We start from the raw sequence: 22,496 nt of genomic DNA on the forward strand, positions 1-22,496 counted from the left end.
GGTTAACAATCTCTTAGATATTTGTTCAATTTACAAGTAATAGATACATAACAGATCTCAGCAGAACATCAGAAAACTTATGAAACCATGACAGAAGACAGGTATTTGTAAGTGGTATTGTTTATAACAAATTCTGATAAGAAACAAACAACTGCAGACCAGCAAAATAAAAACTACCTCCCACTGAAGGAGTTTCATTGGGAACTTCACAAATCTAGGGAAAAAAAATCCTAGCTTGACTGAAACCAAGAGAAATTAAGAGAAAAAAACCCCACCCACATACCCAACTAGAATATTCAAGATGCCTCCAATAAATTGTTTGGAAATATTGTGATCCACATCAGCCAAAACTTTGCTTCTTTTACATGCTGATGTTACCCATCTTGAGAAAAGTAATTCTGTAGATAAAGCATATTTCTTCTTACAGTGTCTGTCTTTAATGGTGCAATATTAATTAACTTCACACTAAAGGAATTTGTAGAAGCAGAAACACTACCTCCATAATTTGGTAGCAGCAACAACAGTGATGAAAGGAAGCCAAGAAGAGAAGTAAAACCAGCAATAATGAGCTGAAAACAAGAAATAAGAATTTGCATGACACCTCAACTTTAAAAGTGTATGCATGTTTCAAAAACCCAAATTAAAAAAACCTCCTGCTACATAAGGGCTGCCATACTCTAAGCAATCATATTGGCCTTGAAATTTCATACACTTGTTTGTAATAGACTTGCTCCCAAGCTAATTGAAGGGACATCTTTTGAAGTCACACAACAAAAGCCATTTTAAGTTTTTTCCCAAAATCTATTGCTTTGGATAGGCAGGGGAGAAATCTGTCCTTCAATAAAGGGTAAATTGAATCAAATAATTTGCCTTCAGGAGAGCTGAACAGAATAAAGGGACAGAATAAGAAAGCTGGTCAGGCAAAAATAAAAGTGTCAGGGAGGATGGTATCATGTATCCACAGAGGAGTTGCCTTTGGATGGACAGAGAAGGAAAAGGTCCTCTCACTTTCCAACTCCTTACTACTTTTTCTGGCTGACAGAAGGGATTCTGAGTTCAAGTTTCACTGTGAGAGAATTGCTGCAGACCTTTCCTCCACACTGCCTTGAAGAATCATCTCTGAATGGAAAGCACCTGGTCAGATCAGATGACCAGCATGGTGCCTTTCATCCTTACCTGTTGTGTGATTCTGTATTTCCAATTGCCAGCCTGAACAAAACTCGAGTTCATTTATTCAGAGTAATAATGACATCCAGTGGCCACCAAGTTAATCTCAGCCTATGACAGCAAGACAACCTCTTATCTGAATAGATAATCTTTCCATAAAGGTGTATGTTAACTCTGCTCTTCTATCAATTAGTCTAAAAGCCAGGCAAGTAAGGATTGCACTAAAAGGAACACTATAACCACTAAGCAAGAGTCTTCCTATTCAGGTTCTTATAATAATTCTAACCCAGTCCTTTTCAGCTCTATCTCACATTGGAAAATTAGAGATCAAAAATATAAAAACTCTTAAGCATTTCCATGGTGTCCAAAGGAACTGGAAACTAAAAAACTAGATGCACATCAAAAAAGGGGGAGAAGGAGGTCTGCATATGGACATACACAAGCCATTTAAGCTGTTGAACCTGCTGGGCACATCTACCAAACTTAGCCATGCTTTTAGTATGTGCTTGTAGAAGACATGGAGGAAACTACTTTTTAAAGTGCTTCAAAATGAAAAAGAAATACTTCTGTTTTCCACTTTTGTGAATAATCCAGTCAAAATACGAAAATATGACACTTAGAGCATGCTTGTGTTCTTTCATAGAAAAGGTCTGTTAAATACTTACTTGCCCAAATATTTCTGGCAGCCCCAAAACTTGACCAGTGAAAACACCAATGCAAATGAAAATTGCTGTGACCTGACCCAATGAGCCACGGATTTCCTTAGGAGATATTTCACTCAAATACATGGGGAGGGCACTTAATGAAATGCCTACAAAAGAAGAACAAAACCCATATATTAAGTCAAAACATATTTATTATGCCATGTATGCAACAAATTCCTATTGAAAGGAGCCTGAGTGATAATCTGCTCACAAGGGTGGCATAAAAACATGCAAGGAACAGAATTATATCTATCCATACATAACATGAATTATTTTCCCTGCATGTCTAATTAGTCTCACACTATTTAATAACAATGGGATTGATTATCTGTTACAGATCTACAGCAACATGTGTAGGCTGTTTTTTGATGTGGAGCACCAAAGGTTACTCAGAGATGAGAATCTCCAGGAGAACAGATTTTATATTTTAAATTTGCTCATCCCAAAGCAAGCAAAATCATGTTAACACTGGTGTGGGTAAGGGAAAAAAAGCCCAGTGCATCAGTCAGACAGAGCAGACATTGTCAGATGGAGTATTTTTACTGTAAACAGTATTAGCAGATGTTCCTCTCAATACAGGCTTATTGCTGCAATGAACTCTTCACAATAGATATAAAATAAGAGTTGGAATGCTATTTAAAGCCAGGAACAGAACAAACGAATGCATGACCCTGGTCAGTACAATGGCAATGTTTGCACAACTCCAGAAGTTTCATTGCTTGATGGTAATCTGGGACAAAAACTAGCAGAAACCCTTCCTTCTAGCTGCAAGATTATTCTGGTGCTGCAGTGCCCCCACGGTTTACTTTCAAACTGGGAAGACCATATTTCTAGGAACAGTTGATGAAGTACCAACCTTCCCTAGCACTGCAGTTATTAACACGGGATCCAACAGGTGCTAAGCACAGCAAAAAGCAGTGTTAATAGCAGAATACACTCTCCTAGTCAAGGGATTTTCATGGCATGGAAACAAATACACTCTGCCATGGCTGGAAGAAGAAAGGTGGGGAAACAACAGCTTTGTTAGCAGTGGTGAGCATTCATTCCAGTGTCTCCTCCAAACATCAGATCTTCCAGCCCTTAGTGTGCCATTTTGTCCCAGTGAAATCAGTGTGGCTATTGCTAGTCCCTGGAACACCTCTTTGATGTAAAGGAAATTCTAATGGGAGAAGAGGAGACAGTGTGTGCACAGCACAGGCACTTCAGACATGCAGAGTGTGACCAAAGCTGACCTGCAGTGTGTGCACAGCACAGGCACTTCAGACATGCAGAGTGTGACCAAAGCTGACCTGCAGTGTGTGCACAGCACAGGCACTTCAGACATGCAGAGTGTGACCAAAGCTGACCTGCAGTGTGTGCACAGCACAGGCACTTCAGACATGCAGAGTGTGACCAAAGCTGACCTGCAGTGTGTGCACAGCACAGGCACTTCAGACATGCAGAGTGTGACCAAAGCTGACCTGCAGTGTGTGCACAGCACAGGCATTTCAGACATGCAGAGTGTGACCAAAGCTTACCTGCATCCACACCCATGATGATGCGGCCCAGGATGAGCATTTCAAATGACCCAGCCAGCAAGGACAGGGACATCAAGAGTGCAGCTGCCAGTGCAAACACGTTATTAAGCACCAATGTGCATTTCCTAAAAGGCAAAGATGGTTTAGGTAGAAACCAGCATTGTGGCAGCTAAATCTGGTTATATTAGGAGCACACTAAGCTATTATTCTTAAATATCTATAAATAAAAAGCACCTAACAAACTCTGCCTCTTGGATGTGTAGAGTTCTGAAAAACAGCACTATACCCACATGGATACAGTTTCAACCCTACACCACAGTTTAAAAGAAAACATAACAGATAACTAAAGAGCTGTACTACAACAGCACCTCAAGGAGCCAGCTTATGCATCCTAAAACCCAAGTGTCAGGTCTGAGGTCTGTACATGAATTTAAATAAGCATATTCTGGATAGATGTCTGTATGAAGAACCCAAAGAATGTACTTCAAATAGCAATAAGCTGATATAACTACAGACACTTTAATGTTACATACAGTTTTTCACACTTCAAGAACTTCCCAACTGTGACATCATCCGTGTCATTATAATTCATCCTTAAATTCTCAATATTAAAACTATACATTGGGGAAAATTACTTCCTGCTTGTAGAGTTAGGAAAAATGTTTGGGCTCATTCAAGTAATAAAAATCAATGCTTTTCTAAAAATTGTTGGAATTAATAAAAATACAGGTTTACATATTTCTTCCCCCCTTTGAAATTATTTCATTCTATAACAGTGAAATAAAACATTAGGGTTTTATTTCTCAAATAAAAGAAATACTCTTTATGGCAAATTATTACTTTGTTAAAAAGTTTAAACCAAATCACAAAAATGTATTTTAAAATTTTCAGAACATCTAAACTTTTAATTTGCCAACACCCCAATTCCTTTTAGTTTTCATCTCTCAGAACTTTCTGCTCAAGTTTGAGGGATTAATTAAAAAGGAGTGACCAGGAAGGCTGTCTATCCCTTTCCTTTCTAGAGCAGGTGACAACTGTCCCACCAGTTCTAATTTTTTTCAATATGTAAGTATCAAGAGGAAATTTCACGCCCATTGAAAAAGTCACCCAACTTCTCCCAACAGATGCATATGTTTTTGAAAGGAAATATTTTTAACACTTGTGCTTTTAATCATGTTTCCTGCTTTCTAATGAGTTTTGAACACTGAATGAATAACATGGCTTGAAGATGGAAAAATGAGATGCAATTCATTTAAAGTCTATACAACACAACCATCAGACTGATGACTGTAACTGTTTAGAACAGATTTTTCAGATGGATATACACTCTGAGATGGCTGAAGTGATACAAATAATGACAAAAATGGAAAGAAAATGTTCATTCAGGTCAAACAAGTCTTATACATTCATCTGAAAATACTGATTTTTTCTCCTTTAAATTTAAATAAAAACTATAAAATATATATTTTTGAGAAAAAGTTGGCCAGCAAACCCTTATACTATGCAGCTGAGAAGAGAAAAGCACAGCCTAACTAAGCATGATAAAAACAGAGACTTTGGCAGAATGAAAAGGAAATGAAAACAAGAGAACACTCTATTTAGGGTGTTGCTGTGGAAAGCAGTGTCTGTGGAAAGGCTTGGGGAGTATTGGGGCTGCAGGGGTGGCTTCTGTGGGGAGATGGAGCGAGGGTGTAACAAGGTCACTGGAGGAGAGGGTGATCCAGGCCTGAGCAGGGACATCCCCAGAGGGACCCAGTCTGGAGCACAGGGGAGTGAGGAGCAGGGAATGGCACAGAGGAATTTCTGCACACTGACCCTAAACCCGTGCACTGCCCTTTCTCTCTCACTGAAGGCACTGAGTGTGACCATGGCTGTGGTACCAAGAACAGGGAGAGGAGCCTGGTGTGATGCTCAGCCTCTCCCTCCTCCTAGGGAGACCCTGGAAGTGACCTAAACAATCCCTTGAGCATATTGGTCTGGGTGCTCAGGATAAACAGCAGCAGACCCTCTTCGTTAGAAGAGGAGAATTTAAATTACAAAGAGTTAAAGCCACACCTGAACTTGGGAATTATGTTTATGTGGATGAAGGTTCCCTTTCAAAAAATTACTTTACATGTCTCTTGAAGTAAATAGGGCCTAGGAATCTAGTACTTTGGAATTTATGTTTTTAACCTTAAAGCAATATGATTCAAAAGTGTTCTTTTAAAGTCATACATTATTTCTGACTAGTGCTTTTAATCCCCCTTAGCTCATTATTCCGTGTCAGTGTAAATGGAGCTCAGCTTCATCATAGATACCACCCTCCAACCTACACTTGAGCAATTTCACAGCAAAGTATTTTATTGTTCTGTCAACATTTCACTGTGTGCTCCTCAATTACCATAACGACGTGTCAGTCTGGGCTCCTAGACCAGACAAACACTCTGCAGCGTGAGCAGCAAACTCAAGAACCACTCTTTGGTGAGCAGCCTTCATTCACACAGCCCCTTCCCATCTCTGCTCCAGCACTCACCCCCTGTGTCTGCAACAGAGCTGTTTTCGTGGCTTAATGGAGATAAACATGGCAAACAGGGGCAGAGTGTGCAAGTGTAAAGGTCTGCCCTGGAAACCTGACCAGCTCCAGTGGAAGTGTATCTACAGCAGAGATCAGCCACCATTTTAACTCTTTTAACAATTTAACAATTTTAACAAACCTATACACAAAGCTCTTCTACTCTTCACTGAAAATTCTAGCCTTCTGTGAACCCATTTTTACTTTATTTTAATAAAGACTCAACAATTTTCTGAGAATTAATCAGTCTGAGTCAGGCACAGTTTCATATTTCTAACAAGTATGTTAAAGCCAAATGCATGATTTGGCAGAAGAAATTGAAAACCTAAAAAAATTAATAATGTAACTATGGAAAATATTTAAAAATTGAAAATCAAGTGCTGAAGTGACAAAATAAATTCATGAAGAATGGGTAACAGCTAAGAATACTGACTTGCTGTAAGCATGAAATGGAGGAACCTGAAAATACACCCTTTCAGATGAAATATGACATGTGGACAGGTTGGGAGAGTGAAAAATAGACCTAGGAAAGTACAATCTAACAGATATAGTCAAAATGTAAAATAGGAAAGTAAGAACACTAAAGGTTTACACTTATATTTAAGCCTCAATGATGATGTTCTCCTGTAATTTAACTGACTAAAAGATATCAAATAATTTGAATTTACAATTAAGAAAAATCCAAATGAGCAGTTATGATGAATGCTACAATGGTGGTTTTTTTTCCCATGTCCTTCTAAATATAGATAAATTATAAATGACCTTTCAAATTCTATTTGAAAGACTGTATGACACAAAAATTTGACAGAAATACCTAGTTAGTACCTGCAGCAAAAATGCAAACACACACCAACACAAACATTCCTAAAATACTCATATTCTCAGGAATATGACTTGATCAAGCCTTGGTCAAATACTGCATTGTACAGAATGGATGGCATACCCCCTTCTTGGGGAAGGCCATACAGGAACTTCATCTGAATCCAGTTCTCCAAACTGTATTTTGAGTTGACAAGGATTGAAAAAAGAGTAAATTTTTATTACCATATGACAGCAAATGCTGATAAGAAGCAAATGAGATATGTTGATAGCTTTGTTTGTTTACAGTAAGATATTCAATAAACTCATGAAACAAGATGCTGCCAGTCTTTTGTGAAATCATTTCTATTTTATGTGTTTTCCTTTGGCATATTTGACAAGCCACACTCCTTGAGATCTCAACCTACTGCCCATTCAGAGCAAATGGCTTCTGTGACTCAAATGATGCACAGTAAATTTTCAGAATTTAAAGATTTGGGTTTTTTTTATTTTGTAATAAAAGTAAAACTTTTTAGAGAGACTAAGTGAGAAACTACTTTAGAAAATGCAAGTTTTCCAAAACACTTACCTTCCAAAGAACTTCACAATTGGGGTAACAATAATGGCACCCACAAGGCCACCGATGGCAAAAATGGAAACAGTTATGGACCAGAGGAGTGTCAGGGTGCCTTCATCCACTGAGAAGCCATATCTCCTCTCCCAAGTTTCATTGTAAAACTTCTTGATATACTGAAAGAAAAGAAATAATAAAAATATGTGGACTTGAGGACTACAACTGAGAGAAACAGAATTAAGAACCCAGAAAACCCACAGTAGCTTTCCTGCAGGAATCGCTCTTCTGTCTCTCTCCTCTGAAAAATGGGGCTTCATTTATAGATAAAACTGCAATAAAACTAACTGAGTCAGTCCAAGCATATATACATATAACCAGAAGGCAGTACGAAAACCAGATGGGGAAAAAACTCCACAGGCAGACAAGAATGCCCAGGATAAGATCACTCTTCAGCCTTTAACTTGCTGAAGTTTACACTCTTCCTCTGCTTTCCTCACATGAGCACAACCACAGGTTTTTGAAGGATGCCTTCTAACAACTTCCCTTCCCTGATGTTTAATTAGACAAAGTTCTTCATCTTTTTAAAAGGTAAAGATGTTATAGCTCCAGGACAGAGTTTTAACACAGTCTCTGTTTGCCTGCAGAGACATCTCCTATTTACTTTCTCTTTAGTCAATGTCCTTGTTTTCATGCTGCTCCTATTTCAAAACCAAGGAAATGCTGTGGTGCCTGATGCTCTGGTGAGGATACAGTGCCAGGAAGTTGCAGTCACTATAGCAGAAGGGCACAGCACACTTGGGAAAAGCTCTCAAGCTCTACAGTATCAAAAGTTTAATCTTGTATCTTTAATTACTTCCCAGTTTCTTCTCAGCATAGTAAGCCGCTACATTTTCCCTGTTCAAACCAGGAATTTCAAACTTTGCCTAAAGTCTGGCCTTGGACACATGAAATTTTCTATTTGAGGGCTTTTAGCAAACTAAAATAATCATCTCTCCATCTACAAAATACCTAAGAAAGGTGAAGGTGGAATATACAATTGCTTGTCATCCATCTATCAAATTTCTATTAAACTTTTTGTGCCCTGAATTAAAAGGAGAACAGGGTTATTTCTCCCATCCCATCTTGAATGCTTCTAAACAGAGAGGGAAAAAACATTTAAAAATAATCTTAAAAATAAAACTAAAAAAGACAAGTAATTTTGGTTCTTGAATCATTTAGAAGTCTCAGAGTAAGATTCAAAATGAATCTGCCATAAAATCAAGTAATAACATCTTAGTTCTTTAACACCAATACTCAGATTATATTTAGATTCAGACATCTTCTTGTCTATTTGAAATTAATTTCTGATAGTAATGATGACTGAGAGAAAACACTTTTAGAACACTATTAGCATTTCTTGTTAATGATAATGGCTAAAAATAGTATGTATGTAAATTACTCTCCCCTTGTGTTATGACTAATTTTCTCAGCATATCTTAGTTATTTACAAGGAGACATCAAATAACTGCAAATATTCAAGAGAAGAAAGTACAAACTAAAACACTCACTAATAACAGATAGATGGATGTTCTGACATGTACTAGTACCTCTCTCAGCACTCCCATTACCAATAAATAGGAAGCTAATAAAACACAGAAGTTTTCAGAAGATGCACATGAAACAAAACAAACTTGGTAGAACAAATCCACTGATTTTGAATCCATTAAATTCTGTGTAAAAGCTCTCTTGGGGTTTTTGATCAGGTGTCTCAATAACACTAAAAGCATAAACTTGTATACAAAAATTTTAGCGTCTAAACAAAGCCTACAAAAAATGGTGGCTGACTGATATCAGTGTCTTATTTTCTCAACTGCCTCACTTCATTATAATAGTAGTGCTGGGATGAGAAAGAGAAGAGAAATGGAAGGAATATATAAATTTTTATATATATGAATTTAATGGATATATTTTAAAAAGAACAGAAATAGTAACAGAGGTCATTCACACACAGTGACAACTACAGAGCCAGCTCTCACAGCAGGCTGTATGTTTGTGCCATAGGAACTCAGAGCTGCAGCCTCCTGCAGGAAGAGGGCAAGGGCTGCAGAGCAGAAAGTAGCAGGGACTTTGCTTCCCTCACAGAGCACAAAGCACATCATTGTTTCACAGGCATTGCCACAATCAGCCCATGAAATGAACTGTAGAAATCCAGCTCAGAAAAAAGACAGCTTCATCTTGTATTCAATTAAAGCTTTTGTCTTCCTGTTGCCAAATGCTCCCATATGTTTTTAATAAATTCTGGTGACTCTTTGAACAAGCCCATGGAAACTTGTAATTCTGGGTTTCTCAGGGAATCATACCTGTGATGGGCCATGCTCTTTCCCACAGAACTACAGGGAACTGAGTGGGAAGCAATCTCAGCTCTGAACAGAGTATGTGCAGCTTATTTCCCCCTTGTAACAATCAGGAAGTTAGACTAAGTCTGCCTCATGAGATGACCTGAAATAAAGCCCACCAGTGAGAATTGTAGGAGAATTCCCCCGTGGTTTGATGAGCTGACACAACTTGTGGCACTGAAAGGAAGTGGACACAAGAATTTACATATTATTCTTCAACACTTCAGTCTTAAATTAACTCCCTTCACTCCATCAGCTCCTGCTGACATGCTCAGTTCAAGGATCCTGGAAACATTCTGTATTTTAGTCAACTGTCCTAATCAAGCCCTTTTTCACTTCAGGGCTTCAGCATCAAGAAGAGTTGTACTGAGGTAAACAGGGGCAGAACATACCCAGCATCCTATGGAGAGAAGGACAATCTGACAATGTCAGATGTAAGCCACATGTCACCACAAGAAATTATTCTTCCTAGCAAGTTTATAAAAGAAGCACAGCTTCTAACTTGCAGGAATTACTGCACTCCCAGTATAACCTCTTACAAGGCTGGTTTTTGTACAGCTACAAGATGCTCAGCTTTGGTGTTTCTCAATCAGATCACATCAGAATTCCCAAAGGGTCACCTTGCAGCAGTCTGATTTAATCACATACAGGAGAAAACAGATGGGGCCAAGGTTCCTTTTGTTGTGCTGCAAGAAGCACAGCTTTGATGTGGCTCACTGCTACCCACCATGGCTGTGACCTCAGCCTTTGCTCTTCCCTTCAACCTGGTCACTGCATCTCCAGGGACAGGGACAGGAAAGGGGTCTGTTGTAGGCAAATGGAGACACACATTAACCCTGGAGCTGGAGAGAGGGCCAGAGGACAGAGTGGTATTTTCTTCTTGAACTGCACAGCTTCCTTGTCAGTAGGACTACTCCCTGGCCCTAGCTAATGGATGGCTTAAGATGAATAAGAGAGTTATGAAGTTCTCAATCAAACACTGAACACCAAGGGAGACTTCATGCATGTACTGTACTGGTATTACCAAAGCCAGCATCATAGTGCCCAGTTTCAGCACAAAAGCCACACTAAAGATTTCAAACAGAACCAGACAATCCTGGAAGTGTTATTAAGTACAAAACCTGGAATTCAGCATTTTTCACAGGGCTGCATCTTCAACCTCCCCACCCACACCACTGTAATCTATCACATGATTCAAAGAGAACTTTCTGAGTGCTGCCAAGGAGCACATCCCATCATCCTTTCTTTCCCTTGCTCCTGCAGAAAGTGACAGAAAGCTCTGACTACCAGGACAGTCCATTTTTTAAATGGTACTTAAAAGTTTAGAAATTGGCTCATTCTCACTGCTCTGTTGACAGCCCCAAGGCAGTGCAGGAAGGATTTTTCCATCAGGACAATCAACACCATTGCTCACAGAATTACAGCTTCTTGCTGATTTTTTCTAACCTGTTTTTTTCCTCTGATGACTGCAAGGTAAAGTGATGACTGGACATGTCATGCTAACATCCAGTTTTTCCAGCCTTGACTAACTAGTATATAAAAGGAACTTGAAGAAAACTCCCAGAAGTTATGAAGCAAGCAATTACAGATTTCTATAGGCTGAGTCTCTTCCTGCTCCTTTGGATCAACAGTTTACCAAATAAAATCCACATATAGAACATAAATTTAAAAAAATGTTTCTTTTGTTATTTGCATAAATATTGCATCCAGCTTTAACACGAAAAACCTGCTTAGGTATAAATCTAGCAACATATTTTAATGGGAGATTTTCATAAAAGAAGGAGCTTAGCTTTGGAAATGAACTATTTTGGAAAGGAACTAAATATTTGGCACAGTTTATTTCCAATATTTGCTAGCTACTTTTCAAAATAGTGTTGCTTGCAACACCCCTGAATTGCTTCCTGCTGTGCTTGACTGAATTGGGGTCTCTAGACAGCCAGTGTAAAAACAAAATGTTCAGATTTCCATTTGTAATACCTGATATTTTAATGAAATCCCCACCATTTTTGTATACTGATTTCACAGTGCTCTATTCATCAAATCAATCTCATATGTTGTAGCCAATAGATGAAGAAGTTTAGAATTCAGAACCAAAGAAACATCACAACAGAACACAGAAGAGGGGGCCCATTATTTAAGAGGGAACCAGAGGCATTATTTACAATATCAGTACTGTGGGAATGAAATGTTGTGCAACCCTCTAGAATTGGATGAACAGAAGCTGCTGAACATGTGCATGCAGCCACTGAATACTCACCAGTCAGATATTACAAATACTTTATCACATAAAAGTGTGCAAGAGGAGTCATGATTAGCCTGGACCTGGGAGAGTGAGAAGCAAACCCTGTGCACCCATTCACCTCAACAGCAGCATTTAGCTCCCTGACTTTTACTGAATTTATGTGAAAACCTCACGGGAAGCAGAAAGAAGGTTTTGGGCAAACAATGTTACTATACGAGATTCAATCCCCTTCTACTATGTAATCAGGAGGACTATAAGGGCAGGATGCTGAGGAGAGAATAGTTGGACAAGGCTGCCCTCTACTGATATCAAATTCCTCTTTAGTCCGTCACTTACCCCTGCGGGAGCGTTCACCACCGACAGATTGTAACCGTAAAGAAAAGACGACCCAAAAGCACCAGTTAAGGAGGCTACAATAAGACTCCCAGACCAATTCTGCAAAACAAAGAAAAGATGCAGCCATTGATAATACACTCAAAATTAACATACCTCAGGTTTTAAACACCCTTTAGCTATCTTGCATAGCTCCTGCAGGCAGATGTCCTTGCTGCACAATAATAGCCTGAAACACTTCCCCCTGCTCATTCTGAGAAACATTACATTTGAAGTGACAGCATGTCACTTAACATCTATGGAGGCATAAGTGAACATTTGAACTTCTTTCAACCTTACAGAGTTCTGCTGCAAGTGTTGTAGCAGCTCCCACACCAAAAAGTAAAATGCTGGGGAAGCATAATCTCAGCAAAGGAAACTGTTGACAGTATATCACTAACACAGTGAAGTAAGGTATAGCATATATGTGATACAACAGGTCTGTGGGTAGATCTGACTTGGCTGAAAATTCATGAGATGGTGTGCACACCATACTCTCACACATGCCCCCCCCCCCCCCCAAAGGATTAATGAAATTAATGAAATTATGACCAAAAACATCAAAATGATGCCTACAAACTAGGTTTTGCAATCTGCATGCAAGTTTCCAACAGTAACTTGGTGCCACACACAATCTCCAGTGCCCTTTTCCCAGTGGCACATCTGTACTTCTCCCTCCCCTCATCCTCCTCATACTCTTTTTAGCCCAAATCTGCAATTTCTGCTTCCACAACAGCTGTTGAATAAAAGGTAGAACTGCTTTGATTTGAGAGATTTTGCATTTGCATTCCTTTCCAACTTCCCCAGTATTACTTTCTGCCATTCACTTTTCCTGCTGGGTCACAGAATATGGCAGAAGAGACCATTCCCAGCCATTCCCAAGAGACATTGAAGTTAGTGTTTGGGTGGCTGGTCAATTGCAAATGTAATTGTGTAGATAATAAAAGACAACTCTGAATGTATTAAAATGGATGTATTTTTAATGTGTTTTCAATTTTAAAAACCAGCTATGACAAGAATATAGAATTTCGAGCACAGTTCATTGCTGTTTATGCCCAGCATCCTCACTCACTGGAGCCCCAATCCTTTCAAAAGGAGGAAGACCTGCTTAAGGAGCTCGGCTTCAGTTCTATCACTGACCACACCACAACAGGTTAATGAATGAATATGTTCTGTCAGCTGCACAAAGCTGTGTGTTCACTTTGGGAAATGCAGGTCCTGAGCATGAAGGAGGTTTGTGTAGCTGGCTCATGGCAGAGCTGCAGTGACAGTGGACTGGAACAAGCTCCACCAGCCTTGTGGGCAGGTGAACATGCCATGACTATTGGCATGTGCCAGAGCTCCTGTGCCACACTGTTCTCACAGGCTCTGTCACCTGTGGAGAAGGGATGAGATACCCAGGTGCCAGGGTGGGGAGCACAGCGTACAGCCCAGCACATGTGGGGTCTGCCATGCTCAGACCTGCCAGCTCTGAGTGTTCAAAATGAACCCTGCAGCATGGCTGAGTGCTTTAACTTCTTCCACATGGTGTGGGAACCTTTTAAGAGATTACACAGTTCATTAACCAGCCTGCTTTTGGTCAGGTCAGGAGGAAGTGTGCAGGGGGTGAAAAGCCTTGTATACGAAATATATCCCGTTGAGATCATTACATAAGCCAAACACAAGTTATTGTTATTAGCCAGCTTCTTAAAATGAGCCTGCCACACACACACACACAGAGTTTGCACCATTACTTTGTTAACAAAATGCAGAAACTTGACATAAGGCTTTATTTAACTTCTGATGATAACACCTCATATTGGGCGCTCATTATTTCTCTGCTATGCACAAACATTCCTCCACTTAGAAGGAATTGCTACTACTCTGAATGAATGACGCTGGGGAAAATATTTCTGGTGGTCTACCAGGCTGCTCCCAAAGGGTTCACCAACAGTGAGTTCCCAAGTGTTATGCAGTAATGTTGATGCAATATTTCTAAAGGGCTCTACTTCAACAACATTAGACACATCAGAAAAATCCTCCAATCAAAATTATTTGGAACATATAGCCAAATGGTTATTAAAAACATCAATGAATGCATAAAATTTCAGTACAGGCAAATTATATGCACATGAGTCTAAGTGGAAGATACTGCAGGGCAAATCAGAGAAGTGCTTAGAAAGTCTTGCACTGTGATAGCTGGGTTTAGAAACTTATTCAGTACCATGGAGTTTTTAAGTATATAGGCAGCTGCAGAAAACTTCAGGCTCACTCAATTCAGAGGTTTTGGAACTTGGAGCATGAACTTCAACTTCTCCATGGCCTGTCTCCTCATTCACTATTTTAAATATTTGCTCAGGTTTCAGCAACACCAGATAAAGACAAAAGCACAATGAAGCAAGAATGCAAAAAAAAATCCCAAAAATCAAACTGTTGCTCAAAAAAAATTTACCCTGTGGCAACATTAGTAAAAGATAAACACAACCCACAGTGTCTTTTAAATGGCCAGGAAGCAAGAAGGCAACCACGCCTCCTTCACAGGTGTTCCTTGGCCTCACGGCCGTGTGTGTGCCCCTGTCAGCCCAGGGGCAGGAACGTGTCACCGTCACCACAGCAATAAGAGTTCAGTCAGGAAAGCTGCATGTCAGCTCGCAGCAAACACCTGCAGATACCCGAGGACTGCTTACTTGTGGAAGCCCACGTTTTTGGTCTAATCACAGATCCCAGGGCACTGTGATCTACAGATGTTTTTCTCAACTCCAGTCCTTGTTCAGATTGCAGTGAAATATTTCTACTGGCTACCATGACTCTCAATTTTTCTTTTTTCTTTTTTTTTTTTCATTTACTGCATGACGGTTTGCACTTCATTTTTCAAAACACAGTTTAGAGTGTCGTACTTTGGCTAGTTATAGCCCCCTCCTCAGAATAAAATTAAGCACAATTGTCAGTGGTAAACATTGCATGCATGCATAAGGAAGTTTAATATTTTTAAATAGATATTGCTGATTGACACAGGAAGGCTGGACTCTGGAGCACCCTACTGGGGAGCCCCAGATCCGGCCCGGGCCGGCCATTCCCGGCAGGTGCCCGCGGTCCCGGCGCCCTCCGGCAGCTCTGCCCTCGGGGCTGCGGGCGATGAATGGAAACCTCCGTCCCTCTCTCCCCGGCTCTGCCCTCGCCCTGAGAGCTTGCCAATAGGATGGTCCTGGGGAGCAGCGAGGAAGCAGCAGCAGCAGCGCCCTCGCCTTGCTCAGCCCTCGCCGGCCGGCGCTTCACCCGCGGCGGCGGCGCCCCCCGGCCCGGCACAGACGGGCCCCGCGCTGACCCCGCACATCCTCCGCGTCCCGGCTCGGCGGCTGCGGTGCCTTTAGCTCTGCCCGCCACCGGCCTCCGCTGCACCGGCAGCAACAACTTCCCGGGCGGGGAAGGGCTGTCCAACCTAAGCTCTGCCCGGCCCTCGGGGAAGCCCCGGGCTGTTACCCCGGCTCCCGCAGCCTCCGTGCACCACCCTTCCCATCGCGCCAGAGAGGATGGGAATCACCCCCTCTCCCGTTAATCCTCCCCGAGGCGTGGGCATCGCAGGCCGAGCTTCCCCGCCCGCGCCGCCGGGCTCGCTCCCGCTCCGCGGTAAGGGCTGCGGGCATTCCCGCACCACGGAAAGCTACTCGGCACTACTTACGCCCCGGCGGGCGCTGCCGCTGCCGCCCGCTCCCCGCTTCACCAGCGTGTGCGCCTCGGGCTCGGCCGCTCCGTCCATGGCTCCGTCCGCGCTGCCGCCGCACGGGCGCAACGGCCGCGCATCTCCGGGGGCAGCGGGGGCGCGGCCGCGGGGGCGGCGGCGGCGGGCGAGGGGGACGCGCCGGGCGCTCAGGGGCGTTCGGGGCCCTGCGGCTCGGCCCCTGTCCCTGCCCCTGTCCCTATCCCTGTCCCTGCCCCTGTCCCGGCCCCTGCCCCTATTCCCGTCCCTGCCCCTGCCCCGGCCCCTGTCCCTGTCCCTGTCCCTGTCCCTGCCCCTGCCCCTGCCCCTGCCCTTGCCCCGGCCCCTGTCCCTATCCCTGTCCCTGCCCCGGCCCCTGTCCCTGCCCTTGCCCTTGCCCCGACCCCTGTCCCTGTCCCTATCCCTGTCCCTGTCCCGGCCCTTGCCCCTGTCCCTGTCCCTATCCCTGTCCCGGCCCCTGCCCCTGCCCCAGCCCCTGCCCCAGCCCCAGCCCCTGCCCCTGCCCTTGCCCCTGTCCCTGCCCCGACTCCTGTCCCTATCCCTATCCCTGTCCCTATCCCTGTCCCTGTCCCTGTCCCTGTCCCTGTCCCGGCCCGCAGCGGGAGGAGGCGGCTCTCGGGAGGGCACAGAGCCGGTGCCCGGGGCTGCGGGCAGGACCGAGCGATGGGGAGGGAACACGAGCGCACTGCTGCTGTGCGTGCTCGCACATAACTTAGGGGAATGTGCCCGCTCGCCGCCGTGCCTGGGGCTGCCCGGCCGGGCCCGTCCCTCCGGGGGATTGAGCCAGCAGAGCAGGTAGGGCAGGGCAATGTCACGGCTCGTGTCCATCGCGGCCCCGCCGCCGAGTGGCAGTGGGGCTGGGGGACCACGGCTTGCAGGGTCCCGACTGGAGATCCGGGCAGCCTTTCTGTGAGCTAGACTCTAGACTAAGGTGGGGAAGACTTCCCGTGTTGCCGAGGCTGGAAAGTGAAAGTACCACAAGACTTGTAGCCAATTAAGATGTTTCGGATGTTTCCACAGCCTTAGGGGGTTTAGATCTGACACGCCACACTACTGCTGTGTTAAGCATGGGGATTAGACATGCCACCTGGGGAAGATAAAAGCTTTCAGCTATTATAGTTGAAGGTACCTACTTGCAAACACGGAATTTTGAACTGCTAAGAGTCAAATGACACCTTCTAGTTGGCAATGATGAGTATTAAGTGCATCTGGGAATTGTCCCCAAGTGACTGTAGCTGATATTGGTGTAAATCTGAGCTGTTTTCAGCTCTGATACCTCAGAACTATCTTAGAGCTCTCAGACACATAGTAAGTAACACCACTGAGCAATGCAGGCTGGGAAACACTTTATGATGCAGCAACTTCGAGGTGTCATTGGCTCAGATCAAGATGACTGGTGTTTGAATAGAAAGCCAGAGGATACTCATGAGTGTGTACAATTATTGTACACGTTGATAGAAGATCTGGACAACATCTATCATCCCTTTGAATTGTTGTAAGAGTCAAAAAAATAAGTCAAGTTAGAAGAATCAAGCCCCTGGAATATATAGAGTGTATTTGAGATGAATCAGACACCTGTGTTTTGTTTTGTTTCATGTTAAATAGGTGCAAGTAGTTCAGTTCATACTCAAATACAAATACCACGGTTTAGCTGTGAGGTTTACATGTGATTAATATGTACAAGTGATTAATATGTACATAATTTCTCACCTTAACACACTCACAATTTTTGACCCTTTCCAATCACTGTTGGTTAGCTACAGAAACTAAACATATGCTACTCAAAAAAAGAGTAAATATTCATATAGGTTCCAAATAATTATTTTATAATTATTTTCCACCTCCAGTCTCCAAACAACAAACAAATGCCTTGACAGAAGATTTGATGAATTCACTCACCACATTTTTCTTTACTGCATTATTTCCTTTTGTCATGCCATTGCTTTGCTGCTTGTTCTCCATTCTGTTACCTTGTGAAATAATAGCTGAGGAAGAAAAGAAGGAAAGTTGTGCTACTGTTCAGGAGGGAAGAAAGATACAGGCTCTTTAGTAGATATACTGTCACTGTTAGGGTAGGAACATCAGACCCACTGCAACTACAAAAGAAGTTTAGTCAGTCAGGTAGAACTACATTACTATGGCTGGGTTCCAGCCAGGGCACTTGGATTAATTGTTGGTGTGATTCTAAAGATTATTAGACCTATACTAGCTAGGTCATTGTGCACTTGCAAAGGAGGAGTCCACTTATTTACTGTTCTGTCAAGAAAATCCTTGCCTGTACGTCACCATAGGTACTTAAACAATGTTAAAGGGCATTTTAATCTTAATTTATGAAGAAACTAAACTGGTTTCAGAGACAATCTGATATTTACATGGTTCTTCATTGTATGATCTTGGGCAGTCTGCCAGTTTGTTCAGTTAATTTGGAACATGGATTACTGTGTTATTCTGCTTCAACCTCTTGAGATGATAGTGCATTTCAAGATTTTTTCTTGCGTGGCCATTGTGGTAATGATAGATCCAGTCCTGAATACAAGTTGTCTTCCAGACAGGAGTCTACAAGACAGTGAGCCATGAGACATGGGGAGTAACAGGCAGTTTGGTGAAGCAGCACACTGGGTTATTGTGGCCATCACATTTACAAGAGGGTTTTAGGATGGAATCACTTCCATGAGACATTGACATTACTGAGGCCATTATATCAGATTGTTCCAAGCAACCAGTCTGAACTTCTGAGTAAGAGAAACCAGAGAGGTAACAACATCCTAGAAGCACTAAAGCCAGAAAAGTTACCTTCTTCCCTCTCTACTTACCAGTGCAGTCAGTACTAACAACCTGCAAACAGCCTCCTTTTCCTCTGCTTCAAGGGGCCTTAGTCAATTCCTGCTAAATTGTTCTTCAAAAAGGACTTTCATGAAAATGTATTTAACTTTATAGGAGAGAGCCTTAGTCTCCCCAAACAGTTCTCCTGTCCCATGCCACTTTTAACAAGTATATGAAAAATAATGTCATGACCTGTTCACTGAAGCTTCCCATACAGATTTCATATGTGGATAATTTAGATAATTAAATTAATGAAGGTTCTGACAGAGCACAAACAAAGCATCATCAAACTGGAATTTAAGACCCAACAAGATAAAGAATATATGGGTCATACCACTGAAACAGAAACAACAAAGTCAGAAACAATCTGCTAAATATCTTAGGAGGCATAGCCTCACAGCTAAGCCACTAGCAGGATAACTTACATCTGCCTTCCCTCACTGAACTTATTTTTATATGGCTGAATTTTTTTCAGAACATCTTTAAAACATTTTAAGATATGTCTGGAAAGTTTAATTGCTAGCAATCCACCATCAGTGTAAGTGTTAAGATTGAGCTATCCTTCCTATATTTCAGGTAACCCTCTTTTACTCTTTTAAGATATCAACTTGACTGTATAGCAAAAGGAACGTCATCATATCCAGAACAGACATTCTAGTTGATGCAAAAAATAAGAAATCTGGACTGGAGATGGAGTAGAAATCACTGAAATCCTGTATGGCTGTGTCAATGTTATTTTTTGCATCTTATTGACTCCTGTACAGGGAAGGGAGACATGATAACAGCAAGCAGAAACCTGATCTTCAGATTGCAGAGTTTGACAAAATCTAAAGAAGTGATGATCCACTTAGGGTAATGAAAAGTTCATATTTGCTCTGATGCTGCTGTTTATCACTCACTGAAAAATTTTAGTAGATAATGTAGAAAAGTATTCCTTCCCTCTGAAGTTCATATTGCTAGTACCAGGTGAAGTTTCTAAAGTTGTTGATCCAAAAATATTCATTCAATATTTTTTCTTTGACACAGCAGATTAGATTTTTCTGTTCCATAGCTTGTACAGTTAGTCAGGAGGTGTCTCACAAATCAGGAAAGGCTCATTTATGTCAGGCCCAGGGCATCTTCAATTTCAGCTACAGTTTGCTTATCTGTTTATCCAACAGTTCATTTGGTGATGTATGGGTTGAGTTCACTAGTAGGACATGGAATCCAGCTGAGTCCTATGAATTGTTAGCTTTGGCAAGGAAGGCTCAGCAGTTCACAAAAAAGGAACATTATGACTGGCACAGCAAACTGACTTGGGAGAGGTATGAATAAACCAACTGTAATCCAGGTTTAATTCTGAGCTTCTATTGAACATTCATCTTTCACTTACTGAGTGCAAGTCAGGAAAAATAAAAGCTGTTGGAAAGCTGTTCAGAAAAAGCAAATATGCAAAGGGAGTCATTCAGGTGGACTAAGATTCTAACCAGCCATATTTGCTAAGTTAGATGATGAAATCACCAAGGAGATGACCACCTCAGAAAAGCTGAGTTAAAGGACACAGATGTTAAAAAAACCAATGAGACCAAGCCAGAAGTGTATAAAATGTGGACTGGATCAATTATTGTTGTCCAGTCTGAGCACAAGGCTCAGTAGCCATTGAGGGCCCATTTGCCATCTTCATCAGATGAGCTTGGACTAACACCAAGGCCCTGGTCACCCCACCCAATGCAAAACACAAACAAGCTTCAGTCAGTTTATCTGTGATATAAAAGACTCTTCTGTCACAAATTCCTCATGATGGGCATGCACAGCTTCCCTGTCTGTATCCCAAGTAAAACTTATACCATCTCCATGGAAAAATAATGTCTCTGTCAACATTGCACTACTATGGACAGGAGAACTGTGGAAGAGCAGCCTCCAGCTGACAAAACTCACTTATAATTATAAACTAGTATGACCTTTCAGGGATGGAAAGGGCTTTATACCCCTCAGGACACATCTCTCTCAACTGAAGCACAGAATAGTTTCCTTTCTTCTAAAAGCAGGAGAAAGAAGCACCAGGAGAGACAGCACCACAATAAGGTGTGAATGGCAAAGCTTTGGAAAACACTGGTGTAAAAATAACCCAAATAGACTCAGCAAGTCTTATTGTCCATGATAGACTGACATCTAATAATTTTTGCCTTTGGGAGGCAAAATTGCCCAACTCAATTACTTTGGTTTGCTGTGCTTTGTACTGGAAATAAGTCCATGTTTCAAAATATCTTTTTTTTCTTTCTTTCTTTTTTTTTTTGATTCAGCTCTAAAACTCTGGCAAAAGAGCATGGAGGAGAAAAGTTTTGCATCTCACTCTTATTCCATAGCTTGTGTGCTGCTATCTTTTTTCTACTCAGCTATAGAAGAAGTCTTCTGTTGCTGACTGCTTGTGCCTTTCAAAAACTGAGCTGTTCTTGCAGTGTAAGACATGCAAGTAGAGGACTTGCCTGTGCTTCAAGACAGATACCTGTGCCCCTAGTTTGTGGTGTGTACTACAATGAATGTGCTCCTTTCCCTGGTACCATAAAGGACACATACACACTCACATAGAAGAAATCCACCATCGATTAATTAAAGGATTGATTAATTAGAGCATCCAATGTGAAGAACACATTCTGAGTGTCTGTGTCCCCAAAGCAGTAACGGTTTATGTATTAGATCCTGGGAAGTGACATAACTGTCTGGTTAAAATAGGTACAATGGAACTCCATTGAAAACTGAAGGGATTCTTTTCTTCTCAAGCAGTTTTGTTAATCTAGATCTAGTCTGACTCTAGTGAGACTATACAGGTCAATGTTCCTTATATTGTTCATGAAAAATATCTAGGAGTACCAATATTAAAATACCATTGATGGAATCAGATGGGGTATGACTTTAATTAGACACAGAGCATTCCTATGCCACTGAACTATTTAGAAAAAGTTATTCTCAAATGCTGTAGACACCCCATCCCAGAAATACATGTCTCATACATAATTAGTTAACTGAGTGGGAAAAAAATACGTCCACATTTTATACTCTTCTGGCTTGGTCTCATTGGTTTTGGTTTTTTTTCCTGTACCTGTAGTATCCGTGCCTTTGCAAAATGATGAATTATTACATTTGCATTTCAATATTTCATACAAGTCATAATCTGACCTGTTATACTGAGAAGTGGAAAGACTGAGTTTCTATCTCAAAGTGTTCTGTTGTGGTTTGTTGTTGGGTTTTGGGTGGATTTTCTTCTAAAAAATTCTGGTGAAAATTAAAGCTATTTTCCATAGAAATGTGTTACATTAGGAGAGGAAGACAGATTTCAGAGTTAATGACTAGTTACAGAGAAGCTGAGAATTTGGCTAGCACAGGAAATTGTTTGTTTATGAACTTCAAAACATTGGTTTATACCAAGATAAATCTATTCTTCCCTCCCCAAGTCAACCCCTTGAGAGCATTGTCAAATTTGCTGCAAAGTGTCAAGTCCAACTTTTAGATGCTACTCACCACTGATCTGAAGTATTCTTCTCTTGCAGTGAAGTTCAGTGCAGCTCAGAAGCAGTCCTCCTCAGAATTGCTGCTGCTGACTTCTTCTCTAAAATAGGGACAACTAAGTCATTGAGTCAAATGTAAAGCCAGATTTAACTCTTTTATACCATTTCAGAAGTAATAAATAATTAACAGT

General features: G+C 41.7%; 1 protein-coding gene across 1 annotated transcript in view; it reads right to left on the reverse strand.

The window, feature by feature from the left end:
- The window catches only part of SLC2A9 (solute carrier family 2 member 9), a 78,058-nt gene extending 61,979 nt beyond the window's left edge, over positions 1 to 16,079 (reverse strand). Inside the window, exons 1-5 of the mRNA XM_071447340.1 lie at positions 15,959 to 16,079; positions 12,265 to 12,363; positions 7,327 to 7,487; positions 3,389 to 3,513; positions 1,833 to 1,978 (exon numbers count right to left, since the gene is read on the reverse strand). Coding sequence (XP_071303441.1) covers positions 1,833 to 1,978; positions 3,389 to 3,513; positions 7,327 to 7,487; positions 12,265 to 12,363; positions 15,959 to 16,036 — 609 coding nt within the window. The 5' untranslated portion in view covers positions 16,037 to 16,079. The remainder of the gene's footprint in view (positions 1 to 1,832; positions 1,979 to 3,388; positions 3,514 to 7,326; positions 7,488 to 12,264; positions 12,364 to 15,958) is intronic.
- Positions 16,080 to 22,496: the final 6,417 nt, after the last annotated feature.

This window comes from Agelaius tricolor, unplaced genomic scaffold, assembly GCF_023055355.1.
Source record: "Agelaius tricolor isolate 1412-34295 unplaced genomic scaffold, bAgeTri1.0.p SCAF_24, whole genome shotgun sequence".
NCBI classification, from domain to species: Eukaryota; Metazoa; Chordata; class Aves; order Passeriformes; family Icteridae; genus Agelaius; species Agelaius tricolor.